The 23,962-nt window shown below is 39.9% G+C and overlaps 1 protein-coding gene across 4 annotated transcripts in view; it reads left to right on the top strand.

Annotated features, from left to right (window-relative positions):
• The window catches only part of LOC306698143 (anoctamin-1-like), an 85,121-nt gene that overhangs the window by 36,173 nt on the left and 24,986 nt on the right, over positions 1–23,962 (top strand). For all 4 annotated transcript variants that reach the window (XM_079162326.1, XM_079162327.1, XM_079162325.1 and 1 more), the window contains 9 exons: positions 37–78; positions 1,882–1,946; positions 3,599–3,733; positions 6,446–6,606; positions 14,103–14,185; positions 20,500–20,574; positions 20,742–20,810; positions 20,918–21,119; positions 23,851–23,962. In XM_079162326.1, the coding sequence (XP_079018452.1) occupies positions 37–78; positions 1,882–1,946; positions 3,599–3,733; positions 6,446–6,606; positions 14,103–14,185; positions 20,500–20,574; positions 20,742–20,810; positions 20,918–21,119; positions 23,851–23,962 (944 nt within the window). The remainder of the gene's footprint in view (positions 1–36; positions 79–1,881; positions 1,947–3,598; positions 3,734–6,445; positions 6,607–14,102; positions 14,186–20,499; positions 20,575–20,741; positions 20,811–20,917; positions 21,120–23,850) is intronic.

The raw sequence follows: 23,962 nt of genomic DNA, 5'->3' as shown, positions 1-23,962 counted from the left end.
TGCGCGGTAACGAGCTGTTGTGTTTCTCTTTTTCAGGGAGATATTAATGAGGAGAGCGCAGTCCCCAATGACAGAAAGGTGAGACATTTTTTTCTAAACTACATATTAAGATTCTTTATTGAAATGAGTGTGTAGTATTGAGGGATATATATAGACAGAAATGGAATATAATATTACTAAGTATGTTTTCATTTGTCTATAATCACCTGATAAAAAGGAGTTTATATGTGTTTTCATTCCCTTAGAATCAGTCATTTATATGTACATATGGAGCGGGTCCTCTTCACAGAGCCAGCCGCCATGATTCTATAGTGGCCCAGAATTGAAAAACCAAACACTGGCTTTAAATAGGGCAGTTTGCATTTTTGTGCTTTATCGTTGGCTACTGTAGTTCTCCAACACATTTGGCACAAGGGAGAAGTTTCAGTTGGTTGCAATCTGCAACCTCGTCGCTAGATGGCACCAAATCCTACGCACTAGAGCTTTAAGTAAGAGTACCAAAACAGCAATGTAAAAATACTCAATTACAAGTACAAGTCCTGCATGAAGAATCGTACTTCTGATAGACAAATCTGCTTTGTTTTTGGACTTTATCCTCTAATCTTAGATTTTTAAGTGAGATGTTGGGTTATTTGAATATTTATTAGAAGTGAAACCACATGAAGAAGTTCAGACTGAGAAATCCCTTTTTGGTGGAGCAATTGAAAACTCAGACATTTGAACTGTTCTGCTTTTTCTAAGAAGTCAGAAGTCAAAAAGTTTGGAAACCACTGGTTTTAAAAGCATGCTCTATTATCCATTGTGTAAAATCTTCACCTTAAAAGCAACTAGTAACTAAAGCTGGAAAATGGATGTAGTGTAGTAGTACAGTAAAACAGTAAATCTCAAACAAAGTACAAGTATTTAAAAATTGTACTTAAGTATAGTACTTCAGTAAATGTATTTCATTACTTTCCACCACTGTCCAAACCGACACACACACTAGAACCAAAACATTATCTGTCACCACTCTGGTCTGCTTGAACATGCTAATTGGCCCTTTGAAAGGTCCCAACCCTCAAACGCAGACTGGCCAATCATAGCGGAGCATCCAGTGTTCGCTAACTATCCGGCTCTGCTCCATAGACTCTCATGTAATGGTTTCAGATGTTCTTCATGTTCAGGCTGGTTTAGTGGATTTGGAGATAGTCATGGTTAAACATTGTCTAATAGTGATACTCGTTGGAGAGTTTGGAATGAGATATATATGCTAGCTACTGAAGGTATACTGAATGTATAAACATGCTGCTTTGGCTTTTTATTGATTGTAACAGTGAATAAAGACCTACTCTGCTTTACAGGAACAGCGTTGTTCCTTTACTTCATCATGTTCTGTCTCGATCACTAGGTGATGTGTTGGTTAACTTTTACACTGTGATCTGTAGCTTTAGCTTCTAGCTTCAAGTATTGTGTTTATCCAAAGCTTGATACGTCTTCTTTTCTGTGCCATAGAGCTCCATTGTTGTCAAAAACACGAGCCAGTCAGTCCCACATACATTGTCATGCTTCTGAGAATACTCAAGTACCAAATGTATATAAATCCACTAATGAACATAGTCCCGAAACCAATGAACTATCTACAGCATATTTATAATTACATTAAATCAACCAACAGTACAGATTAAACTTAGAACAAATGTATAAACTTAAATTATGTCAAATCATGGATCTAAATGACAGGGGGAGACATTTGTGTTTGTCACATGAACCATTCACCCAGGGGCTAACGCAACGAACAGAAAAAGGAAGTCTGCCCAAAGACAGCTATGGCAGTAGAAAGTCTTAAGGCATGATAAAACTGTACAAATAATGCAATAAAATACATTTGATTGTCTTCCTCAGCTTTTGTATGAAGAGTGGGCGAACTACAGTGTCTTTTACAAGTACCAGCCCATCGGACTTGTGCGGTAAGGGCATATTTATTTAGGTATATTATTTACGTTCAATCTTCCTTGTATGGTAAAAATCAGAGCTAAAAATTGTGTAGTGTGAATTTGGCATTAGTATGTCAATAGCATTGACTGATTTTTGGTTAAGTCACAGCTAAATTAGTCAGGGGTAAGCAAGTTTTATCCATGTTGTGCTTTTGCAACAACACAAACAATTAAGAGCGTTTAACCACATGTATGTTTGCAACCAGCTTAATATGATGCGTTTACGTTCATTAAGATGCATTTGCTGTCATTATGATGCATTTGCTTTGATTATGAGGTTTTACTTTCATTATGATGTAATCGCTTTCAGTATAATGCATTTGCTTTCATTATGATTCGTTTATATTCATTTTGATGCATTTCTGTGCATTAGGATATATTTGCTCATATTATGTGTTTGCATCATTATGATGCATTTAGGTCCTTTATGATGTGTTTACGTTCATTATGATGCTATTTGTTGCTTTCATTATGATGCGTTTTGCTCAATATTTTAGACCATGTTAGCTGACATTAGCATTTAGCTCCAAGCACACCCTCACAGAGGTGCTAATGTGGCTGTAGACAAAATGTAAAGGCTAAAGATAAATGCAGACATTACATAATCAAATTTAAGATTTTGCAAAAGCACATCTTTTTTTCAATCCTTTGATCCCCCCCCTCCCATCAAAGTCCATTTGTGTCTTAAATGTGTTTTAAATTTCATTAAAAAATAATAATTAGTAGTGTATACTCAGTTTAAGAAAGGTGACATAAAGGTTGAAATTTAGTTAGTGCGATGAGCCAGTTGGCAGCAGCGTGTACATGGTCACCTGGCTACTTGCTAAGTAAACAATTTATTTATCGCTCACTACACTAGAACAGACAACAGCCCTGAAGATTTCCTAATCCTGAATGTTTAAAACCACTGCATTGTTTTAGTGATGTTTAGGTCATATCATATCTAACTCTGAAACAGGATTTAAAAGTACAGTCCCATCCGTTGATTTAAGTTTAGTTTTGATTTTTGTGCTGACTGATGACTGTTTTTGTCAACCTTGGCCTTCACTCAGCCTCAAGCTCATTTGGTCTTTGACAGCGCTGTCAGTATTTGTGTGTTAAGGCTGGGCAACAATGTTGTTTTCCATATTACTTGATTACATTTTTACAAATTTCTGTTGTTCAAGCAAGTTGGTCTTTTGTTTCATTTAATGTGTTATGTGTTATGGTGGAATACAATTCATTGTATTGAAATATTTTGTTTATTTATTTTGTTTGTTTGCAGAGATAATTTGCATGTCAATATTGGATATCATTCTGTATCAATATCGTAATGTGCATTTTATTTTCTTCTGCAGAAAAGTTAATACATTTTCTTTGTTGAGGTCTAAAAAGGTCTTAAAGGGCATTAAATCAGATACCCTTCAAGTTGTTTTGGCATCTGATAAGCCTTTGAAAGCATAATTTGTGATCAGATTTCATTGTTTCACCACCAAGCTGGACTGTTTTAACGCTGGGTTGTTTACGGTCTGAATCGCTGCTTACTCTTCAAGCTCATCAGTACAGTTCAGGTTTCCATGTCCTGATACCATTATTGTAGCTTTGTCTGAATAATCTAAATTATTTGGATCTTTTGTGTTGTTTAGGAAGTATTTTGGTGAAAAGATCGGTCTGTACTTTGCCTGGTTGGGTTTGTATACCCAGATGCTGATTCCTGCCTCTCTAGTGGGGGTCATTGTGTTTCTGTATGGATGTGCAACAGTCGATGACAACATACCAAGGTAAACACACACACACACACACACACACACACACACACTCAATTCTATAACCACTCATTCTCTGCTGCTATTCGTCTCCCGAAAGCTATTTTGGAATGTTTTGCTTTTGGGCATCAATCTCATTAGTTGTGACAATATTTTACTTTCAGAGATCAGAGGATGTGCAGAAATCTAATATGACATACAGAGACTTCACTAGAATGGTTAGACACATTGTAAATAAACCCCTAATAAAAAAGTTTAAAGGAACAGTTTGACATTGTGGGAAGTACTCAAAGCTCTCAGTCTGAGTGGGATGAGAAGATGGATTTCAGTCTTATGTCTGTCGCATTGACTGTGTGCAGCACCACAGTGTCTTGTTGTTAAACTGAGGTTGTCTGGTTTGGTACCATCATGCCTGTACGGAGAGCAAAACTGGTTCACAGCTGAAACAGCTTTTTTCGCAGCTGTTTTGACTTCTGTGAATTTTCGGACACCAATAAAAACAAGCCAACCAACTAAAATAATGACTTGCAGAGGGGGTAAACATACTTTGCTGGCCAGGTAACGTATAGAGAACCATTCATTTCCAATTGCATTAGCTTACACTATGCTCTGGGCATAATATGAAATTTAATGTAGCCTATTTGTTGTGAAAGTTATAGTATAAAACCTGACCATACAGGATAAGCGATAGCATTAAATAATTTACATCTGTTAAAGTTACAGTGCATCGATGACTGTGTCGGTGCAAACCTTTACATTTCAGTAGAATGTATGGAACGCAGTGGTGGGCCGTCAGGGCCTGCAAAGCCTTCTCTGCTGGCCTAAACAGAATCACAAAATTATAGCTATTTTATAATTTAATAATTGTTCTTAAATACACTACATGTATCATAATTTATAAAAATATTGTTCCCATTATCTTATTTTCTCATTGCACAGCTACTGTCTTCCTCAGTTGCTCTGCTTCCAGTGCAGCTTGTTTTAAGTAGAGCTTTTATCCAATCAGAGTTCACCTCTGTGTCTCTAGGTAAGAAGAGAGGCCCGAGGCCTGCAGACTCACCAGTGCCTCCATGTGCAGTTTAAGTGAATGGGGACGATGTCTGTCTGTCTGTCTGTCTGTCTGTCTCGACCACACACTCGGTAACGTTGCCCATACAGCATTTACCGACATAAGTGGGCTGAATGGAGATGACATGCTGGTGTGGGTGGCAGCAGACTGGCAGTTGAATAGAATCATGTGGCTATGAGCTGCTTCTGTAGTTGGAAGAAGAACAATACCCCTAAACGAAGGCAGAGGCATTTTGCTTTTCACGAGTCCTTTAACTTTATCCCCACCACTCGCAGTCGGCATCTTTTTCAGCTCAGCTGCCTGTTCCATCAGTATCTAACTGAACTCTGGCGGCGCCTGTTGTGCGCTACATTACATCACATCAATACAGTATCATGCAAAGCAGAGCATCTGTATTATGACAGTATTGAAAATCCTACTGTTGAGTTATCTAAATACCCTGGTTGTCACACCAGGGGGCAAAAGGGTCAACAGGAGATGGACCCGAACGTGGAGACACAGGAGAACAGATGAATGATTCAGTGGGATTTTTAATAAGCAAAAAAATGTCAAAAACAGAATACGGTAATTTAGAAGAAAAGCACAAGGGAGACATACATTATAGCAGGGAACCAACACTGAGGCCCAATCCCAATGTCCCCCCTAAAGCCTCAAACCCTGAACCCTCAAGGACTTACTGACGTCACCTTGTAAGTGGTTGAGTGTGAGAGACTGTGAAGGGCTTGAAATGGTGGAAATAGGAATGGGACAACACTTTGCTGCAACATATCACGTTACCATGAAAATGACAAAAAATATGCTGTACAATTGTGGGTATTTATTTTATACTTTGTACTCCCTGATTTGAAAGTCTTGCAGGCTCTTTCCTCACAAGAGAGGTAATTCATATAATCTATTTACTCGTTTTTGTCAAAACATCTTCAATGACAAAATCAAATATTTGACGAATAAATGAATAAATATTCTCTGATTTCAAGTTTATTTTTTGTTCCATCTTTAACCCTTAATGTTGCTGAGTAAATTTAATAAGACAGGCTGCACACGTGAGCCGTCCTCTTTGTTTACCTTTTTTTACGTCTCCATGCGTCCACTGGTTACCCCGTGTTTAACGTCACATTGCAATGATTTGTGGGTAATTCCCTTAGGCAAAGTTAGCATCCTATGCTGACTTACGGAAAGGGTTCATAAAGGGCTCAAAATGTCTGCAAGAGAGCCCTCAAACACTCGATGATTTGACAGTGGGACAGAACTAAACCCTCACGGACTTCGCAGGAGCGCGCCTCAAAATTCGTGAGTCCGTGAGGGGGGACATTGGGATTGGGCCTGAGACAGGGGACACACAGGGTTTAAATACACTGGGGAGGTACAGGTGATTAGACACAGGAGGATTCAATCACGTTTGATCGCAGATAATCACAAAGGCGGCAAAACATACAAAGGCCGGAAGTGAAGTGAACAAGAGACACAAGAGGCAGGGAAATTAAAAATAAAACAGGAAACAAACTACAAAAATTCTTCATCTTTCTTAATATCTGCGCCGTTTGTTGTTGCAGCAGAGTAATGATTAAATGATGAATATTAAAAAGATAATTTTAGTGTACACATCTGTATTTATGAAATATGTACACGTGGTTTGATGTGTGTGTCTTGTTTTCCAGCATGGAGATCTGCCACCCGAGGAACAACATCACCATGTGTCCTCTGTGTGACCGAGTGTGCAGCTACTGGAAGCTTAGCACGGCCTGTGCAACCGCCCGGGCCAGTCACCTGTTTGACAACCCCGCCACCGTTTTCTTCTCCATATTCATGGCTCTGTGGGGTGAGGGAACATCAGCTCACTCGAAAATACATACAGTACATACAATCACTGTCCACTGTATGTCCTGTCATTTGTGGTGCAATTGAATCGACGTATCATTAAACCACGTTGCCCTTATTTACTGTTACTACATCTGTCCAATATTTTAAATTGGTACATTTGAGGCAAATGTTGGGAACGAAAAGGAGTGTTTGAGTTATCAGCATATAAGAAAACTTAATTATTGATATCAATAGAATTATTAATGTCAGTAAGATTATTAACGATTATTAATAATAACGGGGCACCACCCTGCGAACAGGGACCAATAACCAAACTATAAACTAAGTCTCATAATTAGTGTTCACTCACAATGTGTGTAAATGAAACCCATGAAACTAATATTGTAAACAATGAGCAGTAGACCGAAGAGGAAGTCTTGGCCCTGATGTCCGCTGCACTAAAAAAAAAGATTTTTGGCCCTCATAAACATTAAATAATATTTTTAAGTAAAATGTAACTGAAATGTATGAAATCAAAAGTTTATTCATTCAAACACTTAAACATTACGTAAATATGCTTTAGTATAACCTGAATGTAGACAAATGAAGTAAACTTTACTTGACTGAATCATAAAGTGACGCTCTGCGTAAGGAAACATCACTTCACCTACGTGACACATGAACTCTGAGTGTGGACTTTGTGGCATTTTGATCAGATTCTGACCGACTGAGCAGGACCAAGTTATAAGGTAAGTCCAATCATTTGCCACCTTAAGTAATATGTTATTTTAGAAGAATTTGTTGATGAATTTAAGTTAGCACGTGTCCGAGAATGCAGAATGGCCTGCTATGTGATTTAGCACGAGCTAGCGGCTTTGGCGCCGGTTAGCATAGTGGCGCTGATTGTGAAATCGGTAGAGAACACTCTGCATGCCAAGCTGCTGCCACTCAGGCCGTGTTCGTCAATAGCTAACTTCCACCATGTGGCTAGTCCCATCATGGTTCGATAGCACTTGCTATCTGGCTCAGCACTAGCTAGAAACACCGCATTAAAGGTAACAACACTGGTTGTAATGCACTGCGGGGCTTCTCGCAACCCGCGTCTGATACTAGGCTTTGTTTCTCGATGCCCTGAGGCGGAACGCCCTTCCGCTACGACGGGTTAGGCGACCGCCGGTTATGCTAATACCGGTTATGCTAATGCCGATTAGGCTGCGTCATTTGCTAACACAGGCTACCTACATCTTAACCGGCTGGCACCTGCTGCTCGAGCTCGGCACGAGCTAAACTGCAGAGAGGTTTACACAGTTGTTGGTTGACATTACAGTATAACTGGCTCGTTATACTGCGGTGGCCTGAAAATATAAATAGAATTAAAGCTGCAAGCAGCGATGTACGGGCCCTCGCATCCTCCCGCAGGTCGGGGGTACTGGTGGGACGGCGGCAGAAGCGGCCATAAATATCTGCGACCATCAGACAGCGAGCCCACAAGTTAGACGTATTTCTAATGCTTGGACTGTGTGACAATGGAAATTATGTAGTGCAAATATTTCACCAGTTCCTATATCCACTATGTGGCGATAGAGAACATGCGCAAACATGCATTATGTTGCTCTATATCAAGTATAGACCACATCGTGTAAATCCAATTCAGTGTGTCACATAATGCTGTCTTCCTGTTGCCAGTAGGTGGCACGATGACTTTAAGTGGAAATTGGCTCATAGACATCCTAAGGCCATGACTATTATCAAGTATGGCAAGTTTGGGACAGATTTGAGCAGGTCCAGTGGAGTTACATCAGCTTGTTGTTTAACGGTGAAGCACTTAAAATGGCCGCCATGCCACGGCTACGCCATTCCAGCAAACGTAAAACTTTTAGTAACTTTTAATTGCAACGGTCTTTATATTATACTGACCAAATTTGAAGTGGATCTGACAAAGTCCCTAGGAGGAGTTTGTTACAGTATAGCGACTAGAAAGCATGGGAAAATTCACACAAAAATCAAAATGGCCAACTTTCCGTTAATTTTAGAGCATGGTCCCAAGACACTTTTTTTTAAGTCTTCATGTGATACACGTGCCTACCAAACTGCATACATGTAGGTCAAACGTAGCGCTAGGGCTGGGTTTTTGAATATTTGTAGGGGGCGCTACCGAGGCAATTTGAAAGTGTCAAGCCAAAAAGCCATATGAAATATTTATTTCCATCACCTATGACACCTGTGCAAAGTTCCAAGGCTTGTTGAGCATCCTAAGCCACAGAAAAATAAGCTTCATTTTTCATGGCGAATGACGCGTTGCCACGGCAACAGCGTTTAACGACAACTCACAATATTCATGATGACGCATCATCATTGTCTTACAAATTACCTTACCATATTTGAGAGTGATCTGGGAAACTTCCTAGTCGAAGTACATCAAAGTATAAAACTTGTCATTTCCTTGTGCCAGTAGGTGGCGCTATGACGTTGTGAAAATTTTGGCATAAAAATGTGCTCAGGCCTGGACCAGCATCATGCATAACACATTTGGGGCAGATTGAATAAAGTACCTTATAGTTACAACAACTTCCTCTTTCATGGCGAACGTCACGAAATGTGCCTGACATGGGCGCCACATAAAACAAAGGTCGTTCAATGTCAGTACACCATTTCAGTAACTTTTCATCATTAATGTCTTTAGATCATCTTGACCAAATTTGAAGTTGATTGTATAAATTCTGTGGGAGGAGTTCGTTAAAGTACAATGCCTGAAAACAATGAAAAATGCCTCAAAATGCAAAGAAATGAGAGTATTACTGCATCGGCCCCTAGTGGTTGTATGGAATAAAAATTTGAGGGTATGTTACAGGACACAATGTGAACATATGCTACAGATTTCGTGATGATAAGCCACATGGTTTTGAAGTTATATATATTGCTGTAGAAGGCCAACTTCTCATGAAATTCATTGGTCCATATATTCTTAATGCAATAAGATATCAAGAAACTTTTCATAACTTTTGATGATAGATATCCAATAATGATTCACAGCAAGTTTGGTACCAATCAGACCCAGGGTCTAGGAGAAGTGATTTTTCTTTTTTTTTTTACAAAATTCAAAATGGTGGGAAATTTTGGTAGGCAGAGCTTAGGGTCCCAAGAGGATTTTTTGTAGAACTCATTCAGTTGCTCACGACCTGAACCTGAACCTCGCGGACCCGACGTTGTCGGTGCTCGGGCCCTAATAAATCCGATTCATTGCCAATTCATGTTAGGGTTTCATATGCAGGGAATGTGATTTGGTGTATTGACAATAAACAACAAAGAAATAAGGAATAATATACAATAAAATATGTACAATGCAAGATCAGACCAGGGTTCGTATGGTCATGAAAAACCTGGAAAAGTCATGGAATTTTAAAATGGTTATTTCCATGCCTGGAAAAGTGCTTGAAAAAAATAATGGCAATTTGTTATATTCATATTTTCATGTCGTTCATTTACGCTGAGTTTTAAATAATGAATATGCTTTTAAAAGAAATACGCTCAAAATATAAGCAGGCATCCGCTCTCATACTAACTGAAACGTTCGGTGGCCATAGCAACAGTAACTCAGGGAAGCGATAATGCACGATGCCAGGGAAGTGTAGTTTTCAGTTAAAAAAAGTTTCAGTTAAAGTTCCGTGGACAGCAAGACACAAGAAAACACTTGTTTTTTTCTCTCATTACAACTTGGTGAGGTTGCCACCAGCTATTCTCTCTCACTAGCCTCTCAAGGGTCAGAACTGTGTCTGTGTGTGTGAGTCTGTCAGTCAAACACAAAAAGAAAGCACTTGTTATGCGAATGTTGTTTTATAAACCTGTTTAAATGTGAAATAGTTTTTGTTGATTTATGGTCAAAGAGTTAGTTGCCAACTCAACGTTTTGTTCAAATTTGCACTACAAAAGGGAAAGCAATGTGTACACTAGCTGGATGCTACTACCTAAAGCTCTTATTGATGTGTCGTTGTTATGAATGCCTGTCAACCAGAGTATATTTATAAATGTTTATTCTTTTAATCATACTATTGTCTCTCATTTAAGGTATACTGTATGCTTTGGAATTCTCATTTTAGTTTAAATACTACATTTTCTCACCTTTTCATGTATACACCGAGATTTCACAAAATGTTTGGTCATGGAAATTTGGGTTAAAATCATGGAAAAGTCATGGAAATCCATTGGCCAAAATGTGTATGAACCCTGTCAGACAGACACCCCTCTGCAGCTGGTTATTTGTCATCCTGGTTGAAAACTAACCTTGTAATATTTTCCATTACTTTCAGGTACAACACTAGGGGGCAAAATCAACAAAGTAGCTCACATCTTGTATAGGCAACCTCTCAATTTAGGTGAGTAACATAACATATGATGGCATTAATAAGTTCTATATTAACTAAGCCATAGTTTTCTGCAGAAATGTTGGCTCTATCTTGACCTTGTTATTTGTTTCTGTTTTAGGTTGAATATGTGAATGAGTGTATGGGAATATAAGGTGTGTGGAAAATCACTGGGAAGTAGGTATGAATTGCTTAAACATTGCAAGCTGAAACAATAAACAATTTTCTTTCACTATTTCTTTCAGATAAATGCAGAATTCATGCGTATAACCACTTTGCCGCTTCAAGCCACGATCCTGGCACAGCTTCAAATACACAACCAACATAATGATGATCGTCAGCAGTAGAGGAGGAGCTGCTGGAAGGAAGATCCGACTCCTCATAGCGCCGACAGCTAAGGCAAGTGCATTGAATGGTTGCGTTGTAAAATCTTTTGACAAAATAAAATCCTTGTAACACTGGTTTTAACAGGGTTCCCACATCGTTTTTATGCAGTTTCCCAATTAATCTGTACAGATGTGTACAATTACTATGGAGTGGGGTTTAAGAAGACCTTACCTAAAACTGGAGATATTCTACATTCTAAGTTATTAGTGTGAAGAAAATCTAATTTTGCCCAGGGATAAGTGTAATGTCTAAAGGGCTTTTATGACTGGCTCCTAGCAGGTAATAGGTAATACACTTCAAGCAAGTAGGCAATATGTCTTTTGTTTCTCAAATCTGATAACTTAACTTGGTCTTGAGTAGCATTAATAAACTACACACTGCACTATGTTAAACGCTATAACGTTACTGCTGACTTCTCTCTCACTCAAGCAAATTATTTTAACATTTAATAGAATCAGAATCAGCTCAGACTAGCTAGACTGAATATATATATTGCAGAATTTAATTATTTTCTAGTCAAAAAGAACATTTCAGATATCCACAATTACGTTCTTCCGAAAAATTACCTCACTTTTGCCATTCATGTGTTTTATTTTCAGATATCCACTATTGCATTTTTTGATAGTCTTACTAGGAAAAACTCACATTTCAAATATCTTCAATCCAGTTGTTACTAGTCCTAACTGAAGTGAACCCTTTTGGAATACAATGGCTTACTTTATTGTAGATGTTGACTAGTCATAATGTCAATTGTGAATCAGAATCAGAACCGTTTATTGCCATGGTATGTTGAACATACAAGGAATTTGACATGACGGGAGGTGCAAAACATTTAACAATTAACAACAATCAACACAGTGCAAAGTAGAAACATATTACAATTTCTAGAAAAATATATAAAATAATAAAGTGCACAAACGAACAGATAGCAGGACTATAAACAAGTGAGATGTAAGTGTAGTGTAAAAGGGTAGAGTGAATTAGAAGGGATGTGCGGGGGAGTGACCGGTAGGGAATTGTCCTGAGGATGACAGAGTCAGTCAGTGGGGGACCCGGGCGCTGTTAATGAGCCCAACTGCGGATGGGAAGAAGCTGTTCATGTGTCGTGAGGTCTTGGTCCTGATGGACCTCAGCCTCATGCCAGATGGAAGGGGCACAAACAGTTATTGTCCAGGGTCCAACACGCCGAATATCTGTAATGACATTTTTAATAGTCATAATGTATTTTAATAATTCAAAATTACATTATGGATATCTTAATTTAAAATGACTAGTAACAACTGGATGTTAGATATTTGAGTTTTCTAGTATATCTAAATGTTATATATCTGAACTTGAAAGCCCAATCTAGATCAATGGCTAAAGTCCTAGGAAGAATGGCGTTGTGGATATCGGAAATGTTCTTTTTGACTAGGAAGACTCTTATTGCGGATATCTGCAATGCATATCCAGTCTAGCTAATAAATATTAAAATGGCTTGCCATAGGCTGATGGAAAAATGTCTTGTTTTCAAAAAACACATGTAAACAAAGGTAACGTGTGCCTCTTCCCCACCTCTAATAAAATTTCATCTCCTTCATGTTGCCGGTGTGTTCTGCTGTCGAATAGTGTTTCCCTTCTGTTCAAATTAAATTAGCATTAAACTTGCAATGTTTTCTTTATCTCAAAATGGTCAATTTGTTTTTCACCATCAGAACGTCAACAGTGAGGAAGCTGAGAGAGAGATTGCCTAGACCACCATGGGTCTTTACGTGATTTGCAAAGAAGGTGCTGATAAAAGAGGACGAGCCAGAGGATGTTGGAGTGGTGATCGAGGGTGTGGAGCTGCTAAGCAATCTGAGAAGCATTGCCTTTGGATGTGCCATGCTTTTTGGCCTGATTTACACATTCAACCTGAGCTATCCCAAGGAACTCAAATTTACATTTGAGTTCTTCCAGAAAGTGTTGATGAACTTGGATGGCAAGAAACTGTCCCCAAAGGTCCAAGCACTTAAAATTAAGATGCTTCAGTGAGCTCACAAGGAGCCACATTTTGGCGTGTTGGACTTTGACATTTTGTTCACCTGTTAAAGACTAATGAAGCCACTTGTGACTCACTAGTTTGTGTTATACATGTTTCCAAAAGTTTACGGTGTTGCATTTTGAGTTGTTGGTCTACACATGTCATAGTGCATTTTAATGTATCTGGCAATAAAGCCTTCAGAACTGTTCGTTTGCATTTAGTGATTTATTACAAATACTTGAATTAATACATAAGGTTTATGTAAAAGTTTGCTTTATATCAAATTAATGCAAACTTTTACATAAACATTATGTATTAATTCAAGTATTACATATAAAGTATGTAACGCCATATGTAATACTTCAATTAATACATAATGTTTATGTAAAAGTTTGCGTTAATTTTATTTAATCAAATCACAAGGATTAGTCAATTTATTCAGACTGACTCAACGTGATAGAAAAGCATAGTGTTTAATGGGACCCTTTACATTGAACTTATGTAATAAAATTAGATGGAAAATGTACATGTGAAATACTTAAAGTCAACGTTTTTGGTATCATTTTTTTTTTTTAGTGTGTCTACACTGGAACCCCAAAATATTGTCCGTTGCCTCCAGAGTCTTATCGTCATCAGATTGTTTGAGATATTGACTAACCATGTACCTATTACCACCACCGTCCTCCCTTAGCCTGCATTCAAAGTTGAAGCATAATAAAAAGTGCCTCTGTGTATTGGTCTAATTATATTCTGTCTGGTTCAAAGCTGCCATGTTCATGGAACACTGGAAGAGGAGGCAGATGAGACTGAACTATGAGTGGGACCTGACTGGGTTTGAAGATGAGGAGGTGAGTGGTGACCAAATAACATAACTATTCGCCATTCACGTTTTCATTTCGACCACTGTGGATTTCCTACACTTTGGCACACAGGAGAAGTGTCAGATGGGTGCAATCTGCAACCTCACCACTAGATGCTGCTGAATCAACACATTCTCTGTTTAAAACAAATGGGAACCAACCAGAAATGATGTAGTCCAGGAAATGTTTTAAGCTACCAAAGAAGTATTTTCAAATCATATGGACACATGAAGTGAAATGAATGTAATAATCTGATGCTTTAGTTTTTACTAACACCCCCCATCTCCCTGTCCACCCCCCTCTCTCTCTCTCCCTCTCTGTCTCTCTCTGTCTCTCTCATGTCTCTGTCTTTCGCTGTCTCTCTGGGTTTATTTTTCACAGGAAGCTCTCAAGGTTTGGATAAATCCATTTTACTTGCTGAAGTCCTCTCTTTACTCTTTGTCTTTTTGCTGCAGCTTATAAAACTCAGATCATAACACAAGACATAGTCTTTGTTCTATTTACATGGTGCACAGCATAACTGAGGTTTTCTCCATTAGTATAGGTATTAGAATGAGGCCAAACATTATCAGAATTGCTTCAGTGACAAAAAAAAGTCTAAATTATTTACACTTAACATGTAGCATTCTAAAATAACGCCTAACGTCAAATCTAGACAAACTGCAACAAGGACAAGTGGTGGGGGACCCGGGCTCTGTTAATGAGCCTGACTGCTGACGGGAAGAAACTGTTCGTGTGGCGTGAGGTCTTGATCCTGATGGACCTCAGCCTCCTGCCCGATGGAAGGGGCACAGGGTTCAGGGTGAGAGGGGTCGGCTGCAATCTTTCTTGCTCGCTTCAGGGTCCTTGAAGCGAACAAGTCCTGGAGGGACGGCAGATTGCAGCCAATCACCCTCTGAGCAGAGCGAATGATGCGGCTGTGGCTGCAGCGTACCATGTGTCGGAACCACGCTTGCTGACTACGGGGGTTCCACAAGGTTCAGTCCTGGGCCCCCTTCTCTTCTCGCTCTACACAACATCTCTGGGTTCTGTTATTCGCTCACATGACTTTTCTTACCATTGTTATGCCGATGACACCCAGCTGGTCTTGTCATTTCCTCCTGGTGACACTCAAGTGGAGGTACGCATAGCTGCGTGCTTGGCTGACATCTCGAAGTGGATGACGACACACCACCTCAAGCTCAACCTCGACAAAACCGAGCTACTGTTCCTCCCGGGAAAGGGTTGCCCGCACCGAGACCTGTCCATCACCATAGACGATACCGTGGTGACGCCAACTCGGACTGCGAGGAACCTGGGTGTGACCCTGGATGACCAACTGTCGTTCTCAGCAAATATCGCATCGGTTACACGCTCCTGTAGATTCCTGCTCTACAACATCAGGAGGATTCGCCCCTTCCTCACTGAGGAGACGGCGCAGGTGCTCATCCAGGCTCTTTTCATCTCCCGCCTGGACTACTGCAACTCACTACTTGCCGGAGCCCCGGCGTCGGCCATCAGACCACTGGAGCTTGTCCAGAAAGCTGCAGCTCGCCTGGTGTTCGAGGTCCCCAAGTTCTCCCACACAACTTCCCTTCTCCGTTCTCTACACTGGCTACCTGTAAGAGCTCGCATCCAGTTTAAGACTCTGGTGCTAGCCTACAGGGTAGTGAAAGGAACAGCTCCTTCCTATCTCCAGGCCATGGTCAAGCCCTACACCCCCGCCCGACCACTTCGCTCTGCTGCATCAGGGCGACTGGTTCCCCCGTCGCTCAGAGGTCCCTGCGGCCGATCTACCCGGTCACGGCTGTTTTCTGTCCTGGCCCCACAGTGGTGGAATGAACTTCCCACTGACGTCAGGACAGCGGAGTCGCTGCCCATCTTTCGGCGCAGGCTGAAAACTCACCTCTTCAAGAAGTACTACCCTGACCCTTCCACTTAGCACTTATTTTATTCGTATTAGCTTATTGCACTTATTGTAATCGTATTAGTTCATTGCACTTATTGTATTGCGGGTTTGCTCGTTGCACTTATTGTATGTTTGTTTCTGCACTGTATATTTGCTCTGGTTTATGCTCTTAGATACTTGTTTAGCAAAGGATATGCACTTATGACTTCTGGTGACTAGTAGTTCTCTTGAATACCGATGTTGAATACACTTACTGTAAGTCGCTTTGGATAAAAGTGTCTGCTAAATGACTTGTAATGTAATGTAATCTAATGTACCAGACCGTGATGGAGGAGCAGAGGATGGACTCAATGATGGCTGTGTAGAAGTGCACCATCATTGTCTTTGGCAGGTTGAATTTCTTCAGCTGCCTCAGGAAGTACATCCTCTGCTGAGCCTCTTTAGTGATAGAGCTGATGTTCAGCTCCCACTTGAGGTCCTGGGATATGATGGAGCCCAGGAAGCGGAAGGACTCCACCGCGTCAACGGGGGAGTCACACAGGGGGATGGGGGCAAGTGGGGCTACGTTCTTCCTGAAATCCACAACCATCTCCACTGTCTTTAGAGCGTTGTGCTCCAAGGTGTTCAGACTGCACCATGTCACCAGATGGTCAGTCTCCCACCTGTAGGCAGACTCATCCCCACCAGAGATGAGTCCAATGAGGGTGGTGTCATCCGCAAACTTCAGGAGCTTGACGGACTGGTGACTGGAGGTGCAGCTGTTGGTGTACAGGGAGAAGAGCAGAGGGGAAAGAACGCATTCTTGGGGGGAACCAGTGCTGATGGTCCGGGAGGCTGAGACGTGCTTTCCCAGCTTCACGTGCTGCTTCCTGTCAGACAGGAAGTCTGTGATCCACTTGCAGGTGGAGTTGGGCACGTGCAGCTGAGAGAGCTTGTCATGCAGCAGAGACGGGATGATGGTGTTAAAGGCAGAGCTGAAGTCAACAAACAGGATCCTGGCATAGGTTCCTGGGGAGTCCAGATGCTGGAGGATGAAGTGAAGGGCCATGTTGACTGCGTTGTCTACAGACCTGTTGGCTCTGTAGGCGAACTGCAGGGGGTCCAGGAGTGGGTCAGTGAGAGTTTTTAGGTGGGACAGGACAAGGCGTTCAAAAGACTTCATGACCACAGAGGTCAGGGCGACGGGCCTGTAGTCATTGAGTCCTGTGATCCTTGGTTTTTTGGGGACAGGGATGATGGTGGAGGTCTTGAAGCAGGCTGGTGCGTGGCATGTCTCCAGGGAGGTGTTGATCAGTTATATCTGCTGTCACCGCCTTCTTGGATAGTGCCATAACACGCAAATGCTTGTCTTTCATAGTATACAGCGGCCAATAACTGATCGATGTCCAAACACACTCCTTGAGACCTCTCTTCCTTTTTCTCTCATAGATGGGTTAGAGGTGGTTAGATGGCCAAGGTGACTTGTTTTGTTTCAGATTCGAGACCTACCGGATTACAGCCATGCTAAGCCTATTGAGCCAACTTCTGACCGAACTCCCCTGTAGCCGAGTTTGTTCCCTCCAAACCAGTTGATGGAATCGCACCTTAATCGAATTTCTTTTTTTGTAACAATCTCAAAAGTTCACTAAAAAAGACGATGTTGTGAATAGGGGCCACATGCACATTTAAAGAGGTTACTTTCCCAAACAAAAGACAAAAAAGAAGAGGGAAGACTAAGTCATGCCTACAAGTGTGCTGACTCAGCAGAGATAACTTTAAATGAGAACAGTTGATCTACAGGAGAATAATTATGCCTGATAATTATGCCTTACTGCATTATATTCCATTATATTCTAAATCGTCACATGGCGTCTGAATTTTGTCTTCCATTACATAAATTAAGACATTTACACCATAAATTGATTACATTGATTATTGATAATAAATTGATAAATTGGTGCCTACAAATTTACCAGGAAGCAGCAATTTAAGTGTCCCCTAAAATGTTAAACCAAAAACCTACACCCTTGCTAGGTGGTATAGGCTTGGACTTGGAACCGAATAAAATGGTCCATGAGTATTTCAGGGTACTGGTTCTGTATTTTGCAAGTAATATCAGTTGTCGTAGCTGCCTTGTCTTTCTGTACAACAGTCCACCTTCAAGCTGAAGCCTTCCCCTCTCAGACAAGAGTCTCCTTACAGGGAGATTCAATCGGTTGGTGTTTGTTTCAGGCTCTTCATGACTTACAGTATGGTTGGTAGATGTGCTGAAAATAAATGACAGGTCCAGGTTGGGGTAAGACATGATGTTTATAAGTTTGTCAAGGACCATGTGGAGGGATTGAAGCAGGTCAAACTCAGGCCCACCAAATGTGAATTTTTCAAGGAAGATGTGCTCTTTGTCCAAAGGCACCTGTAAGGGACCAGGGTACACATAAAGCTGGGAGAGCAGGTAAAGTGGAAAAAATAGGGATTTTATTCACCCAAAGTATGTACAATAATTAGGATGGGTAACAAAACCAAGCAAAAGTGACAAATCAGAATAAATGTATAAATGTAACATAATTGCACTAAAAACTAAGTACAACATAATTAAACAGAACTTAGTTTAGACAACATAGTGAGTGCTCTTCTGAACAAGGGACACTACATTCTCCATCTCCTAACTGCATGATATATACTATGCTGGCCAGTCCATAGTTAATTGCAGGGGTGTGAAGACATTCCTCTGCTGTGGTGCAGATGTAAAGGCTCCTGACAACACCCCTCTTGCTGTTGTAGAATGGTACAGTTCAATCGTGCAGGCTAATCTATTTAGGGAGGTGTGATGCAGCTGCTCAGTCTTTTGCCAGAAGGATGGTCTGCTGCAAAACACTGAAATATAAAGTCAGCCAAAACAAGTATCTTTATGTCTCGCATCATAATTTAAAGAATAGTGAAACAGAACCTTCTCTATACCTGGTTGATGGTTTGGCTAGCTTGCAGCCGCCACAGCACCTCTCAGCCAATGGAGTGAATTGGATTCACCCCCAAACGCTGCTGGAGATATCCGAAAGCTGCTGTCTGATATCCACTAAGCTACTATCGGGCGGATGACAGATTTAAAAAGCCATTGTGTGAATTCCTACAGGCGAAAGAAAAACCAGCAGCCCAAACTTAGTTGAAACTGTGAGACAGTGTGCAAGAGTCTGTTGTTTATATTCCATTTATTTGTCCAACAGGTATTCGATTGCATTGGAAATAAAACAATTCTTCCAAGTATAATAAGGTGGTCTTGCACATCATGTGTGTATTATGTGATCCGTGTACTTTATTTAAATGAATTTTTAAAACAGCTCTTGGACTGTGTTGGGAACTAAATTATTGACATCAATATAATCATTAATGTCAGTAAGATTATTAACAATGATTAATAATAATGGGGCACCACCCTGAGGACAGGGACCAATAACCAAACTATAAACTAAGTCTCATAATTAGTGTTCACTCACAATGTCAATAGTCAAAGTACTATTTCACATTCAGAGTGAACAGTGAAGGTTTTGGGTACGAGTACAGACCACATATCCAGCTATTATCACAATATACATGCACAAAGTAATCACAGACAGCTGCTCTCTAAAGTATAACAGAGTTTATTAAGTTCCATTAATAATGATCGAGTCAACTAATATCTAAACTAACAACAAACACTATACATTTATGAGCTTGCTATCGAGAGAGAGAGGCAAACTGCTCAGACAATGGCAGATGTAATCTAAAACGTGGCACACGTGTGTGCGTGGGTTAGTAGATGAAGAGAGAAAGCAAACAAAAGAAATCCTCCAAAACAAAATGGATCCTCACCACCGCGGTGAAATATGGAGATTGTTATCTCATCACAGTAAAGTAATCTATTTCAAAATACGATTGCAGTAGTATGAAATACACAGTAATTTCTACACAACATTTAACGATCTCGGTCGTTAATCTCGGCAACTATTGAGCATACACAACACCACGTTATAACAATACAGTAACTTAAGCAAATCAAACAAGATAATAAACAAACAATGACCTAACTAAGCCCAGACCCCAAGCTAAACATCTTACGGTGAGATGTACTATTTGTACTATTCTACAAAGCAGGGCTGCACCACAGGGGTCTTTGGGTGTCTGTGGCTGTTTGTCCAATGGGATCGCAGTGTTGATGTTTTATTGCTTATGCATCTAAGGCCATGTGAAACATTCCTTGGAGCTTGCTGTTATCTTTCACCCAGATCAGGCCTTTTGCTGAACAAACAGGCCCAAGTCTTGTATTTTGTTTAAAGCACACGGTGCCAAGTCTTTGTCAGACCCCAACAACAGACTAGTCTCTTCTTCCACAGACATAACTATCCACCACTTATGTTTCACTGTCTTTGTCTGTCATTTCTGTTTTGTGCCACCATCACAGGACCACCCCAGGGCCGAGTATGAATTCAGAGTCATGCAGAAGTCTCTGAGCAAAGATCAGAAATCACAGCACAAGGTAATTACATAGTAGTCTCTACATATTTGTATCTTTCAAGCTGTGTTTGTCACAAGTTCGCTCCTATTTTTTGAGCACTTATTACAGCCTTTCAGTTGTTTTTCACCTAATTTCCATCGGAGTGTGTTTATATGCCTTGTTTCTGATTTTTATTTCTCTATTTTTAGATTGAAAAGCTCACATGTCAAGACCGCTTTCCAGCCTACATGACTAACATTGTCATGATGCTGTTAATGGTAAGAAGAAGCCAATTCTCTGCATTAAAACAAGGTGGATTGTTTGTTTCTCTTCGCCCTCACAATCGTATTCTGTTTGTTGATCCTGAAAACCTTTTCATTGTCAGTTCGGTGTTACATTTGCCATCGTGTTTGGCGTGATCCTCTACCGGATCTCCACCAAAGCCGCCCTTTATATGAGCTCCAATCCGGTCACAAGGAGCCACGCACAACTGACGGTTAAAACCACCGCGGCCATCATCAACCTGGTGGTCATCCTCATACTGGATGAGGTGTACGGAGCTGTGGCACGATGGCTCACTGTGTTAGGTAAGCAACTAGGTCACATGTCTATGAAAATAGTCAGGCTGTTTTCATCCAGCGTTCATCGCTATACTGTTACTAAACCAGGAAGTATAAAGACAGCAAAAACCAACACACGGTGGAACAGAGGGGAGGTGGGCTGTTAACCAGAAGACCGCTGTTCATTCCCCATATTAATCGAGAAGTCAACGTTCATTTATTTATCACAAAATGTACATACTTAACTAAAGGCACATCTAGTTGTTTTAAACCAGAATCCTTTCATAAACATAACTAAGTTGTTTCCTGTATAGACAGGTTTATTTTGAAGAGACTGTAAGGATGCAACAATCAGGTGTTTTGTATTTTGCAGAAAAACGCACAAAAAATGAGGAGTAACTTTTTCTTTCTTAAGACATCATACGAACTGTTGTATGAGGATACGTTGTAATAGTGGACAATGGAACTTTTTTAACAAAAAAAAGAAATTAGTGGGTCACTCTTGTACCCTTTTTATTTGTTATTGTGCAGTCACCTTCTTCTTGAGACTGTTTTTGCTTAATACATGATGATTGTAATAATTTGATATTGCGTCTGTGATTTTGTGAGTAAAGAAATAACTTGTAGACTGTGCAGCGATAAGAAAACAGCATCCGGAAAGTGTGTCAGAGAGAGTCAAGGCGTTCGCTTAATGTTCACTGTTCAACGTAGGCAAGTAGAGTTTTGGTTCTGGAGATGCAAGGCTTTGTTTTGAAAGGGAATTTCACGTTCATAAGCATTCTGACTGACTCTGTAGCACAGGAAAATGTATTCAGGTGTTTTTATAATTCATGTATATGGTGACAATACCATGCAACAATATTGCTCAAATGCCATCTTAAATATATAAGATGTAAGTAATAATTCATAGTAATTTATATGAACAGTGAATTACATGAATTACATGACATAATACACATTTTAGGGCCTTTCAAAGCTACACTACCGTTCAAAAGTTTGGGGTCACTTAGAAATGTCCTTATTTCTCAAAGAAAAGCACTGTTTCTTTCATTGAAGATAACATTAAATTAATCAGAAATACACTCTATACATTGTTAATGTGGTTAATGACTATTCTAGGTGGAAACGTCTGGTTTTTAATGAAATATCTACATAGGTGTATAGAGGCCCATTTCCAGCAACTATCACTCCAGTGTTCTAATCGCCTTAGAAGACTAACTGATGATTAGAAAACCCTTGTGCAAATATGTTAGCACAGCTGAAAACAGTTCTGCTGCTGAGAGAAGCTATAAAACTGGCCTTCCTTTGAGCTAGTTGAGTATCTGGAGCATCACATTTGTGGGTTGGATTATACTCTCAACATGGCCAGAAAAAGAGAACTTTCATGTGAAACTCGCCAGTCTATTCTTGTTCTTGGAAATGAAGCTATTCCATGAGAGAAATTGCGAAGAAACTGAAAATTGACACGAAATTGTCTGGGTGACCCCAAACTTTTGAACGGTAGTGTATGTCATATAGCAGGTCTTTTGTTACACACAGTGGGGTTTAATAGCATTTTATCCAATCGTAATCCAGTAGGGAATCCCCTTAACAAATCTTTATTTAATCTGTTTGCAATAAGCTTCAACATTGGAAATAACTGAAACTCATTAGATCTGTAATCAATTCCTTTTGGGAGTTAAAGCAGAAACCACCTGCTCAGTAGCAATAATGCTAGTTTGAGATCAGTAAACTAGCAGGTGCTCGTTAGAGGAAGTGCACCACTTCTCTAAAGAGCCTGGAAGTGGGCAGAAGCCCTGTTTCCAGAATTTTTTCCACACTCAAAATTCCCATTTCAATTGATTTTTATATACATACAGTGGAAACCGCTTATAGTGATCAACCGCTCATGGATCAAAAAGCTTGGGACAGAATCATTCCTTTACAAATTACGTTTTTTAATAATTTGCTTTTGTTAATCAAGTAGTCTGCTTACAGTGTTCATTTTGGTTCTTCTCATACATGACTACATATGAGAGAAAATAAAGGAAAACTGCGGTAATTCTCATTTTCATTTATTTTTTTCTTACTCCCATGATACTTTGCCTGGCGGTAATTCGTCTGCTTTCGTCTGGTTACCTGAGGAGAAAATAATTTTCTCTCAATACAAAACGTAGTCTCTTTGAAGCTTATGACGAACAAGCCAACGAGATATAACAGAGAAACATAGTTACTAAACGATTGGTCGCCTGAAGTTTCTCTGTGTATGGTATGTATAGTATGAATAGGGAAGCTGTCTGTTTCATAAAGAAATATACAAATCAACACAGTCACACTGGATAGTTGAATCGTACAAGTTTTACTGGAGAAATGGACAACTTAAAAAATTGAATATGAGAAAATGTTAGATTACAAGTTTGCAGCTGTCATTGTATCTATGTAAATATGAATTTACATATTTGTAAATATTTAATCCGTGACTTCAGATCCAGAACATGCGTGTGTGAATATTTTCTCTGATTGAAATTTTCAAAATATAAATTTTTCCTATGCTCCCATGTTCTTTTTTTTGTTTTGTTTGTGAATTCACATTCAGCTCACGTATGTAAATATTTCTGGAAAATTTAAACACAGATTTTTGTTCTACATGCTCCCACATTGTATTCTACAAGTTCTCACATCAATCCACAAGCTCTTGCATTTTGCAACATATTAACCTTAATACATGTGGCCAAAAAGTTTTTCACTGCAAATTGCAAAATGTTCTCTTTGTTTTTAGAGGTTCCTAAAACAGACAAGAGTTTTGAGGAACGACTGATCTTCAAGACCTTTATTCTCAAGTTTGTCAACGCTTTCACCCCCATCATCTACATTGCTTTCTTCAGGGGAAG

The sequence above is a fragment of the Pholis gunnellus genome (assembly GCF_910591455.1).
Source record: "Pholis gunnellus genome assembly, chromosome: 7".
Lineage (NCBI taxonomy): Eukaryota > Metazoa > Chordata > Actinopteri > Perciformes > Pholidae > Pholis > Pholis gunnellus.
This window is presented reverse-complemented; position numbering and strand designations above follow the sequence as displayed.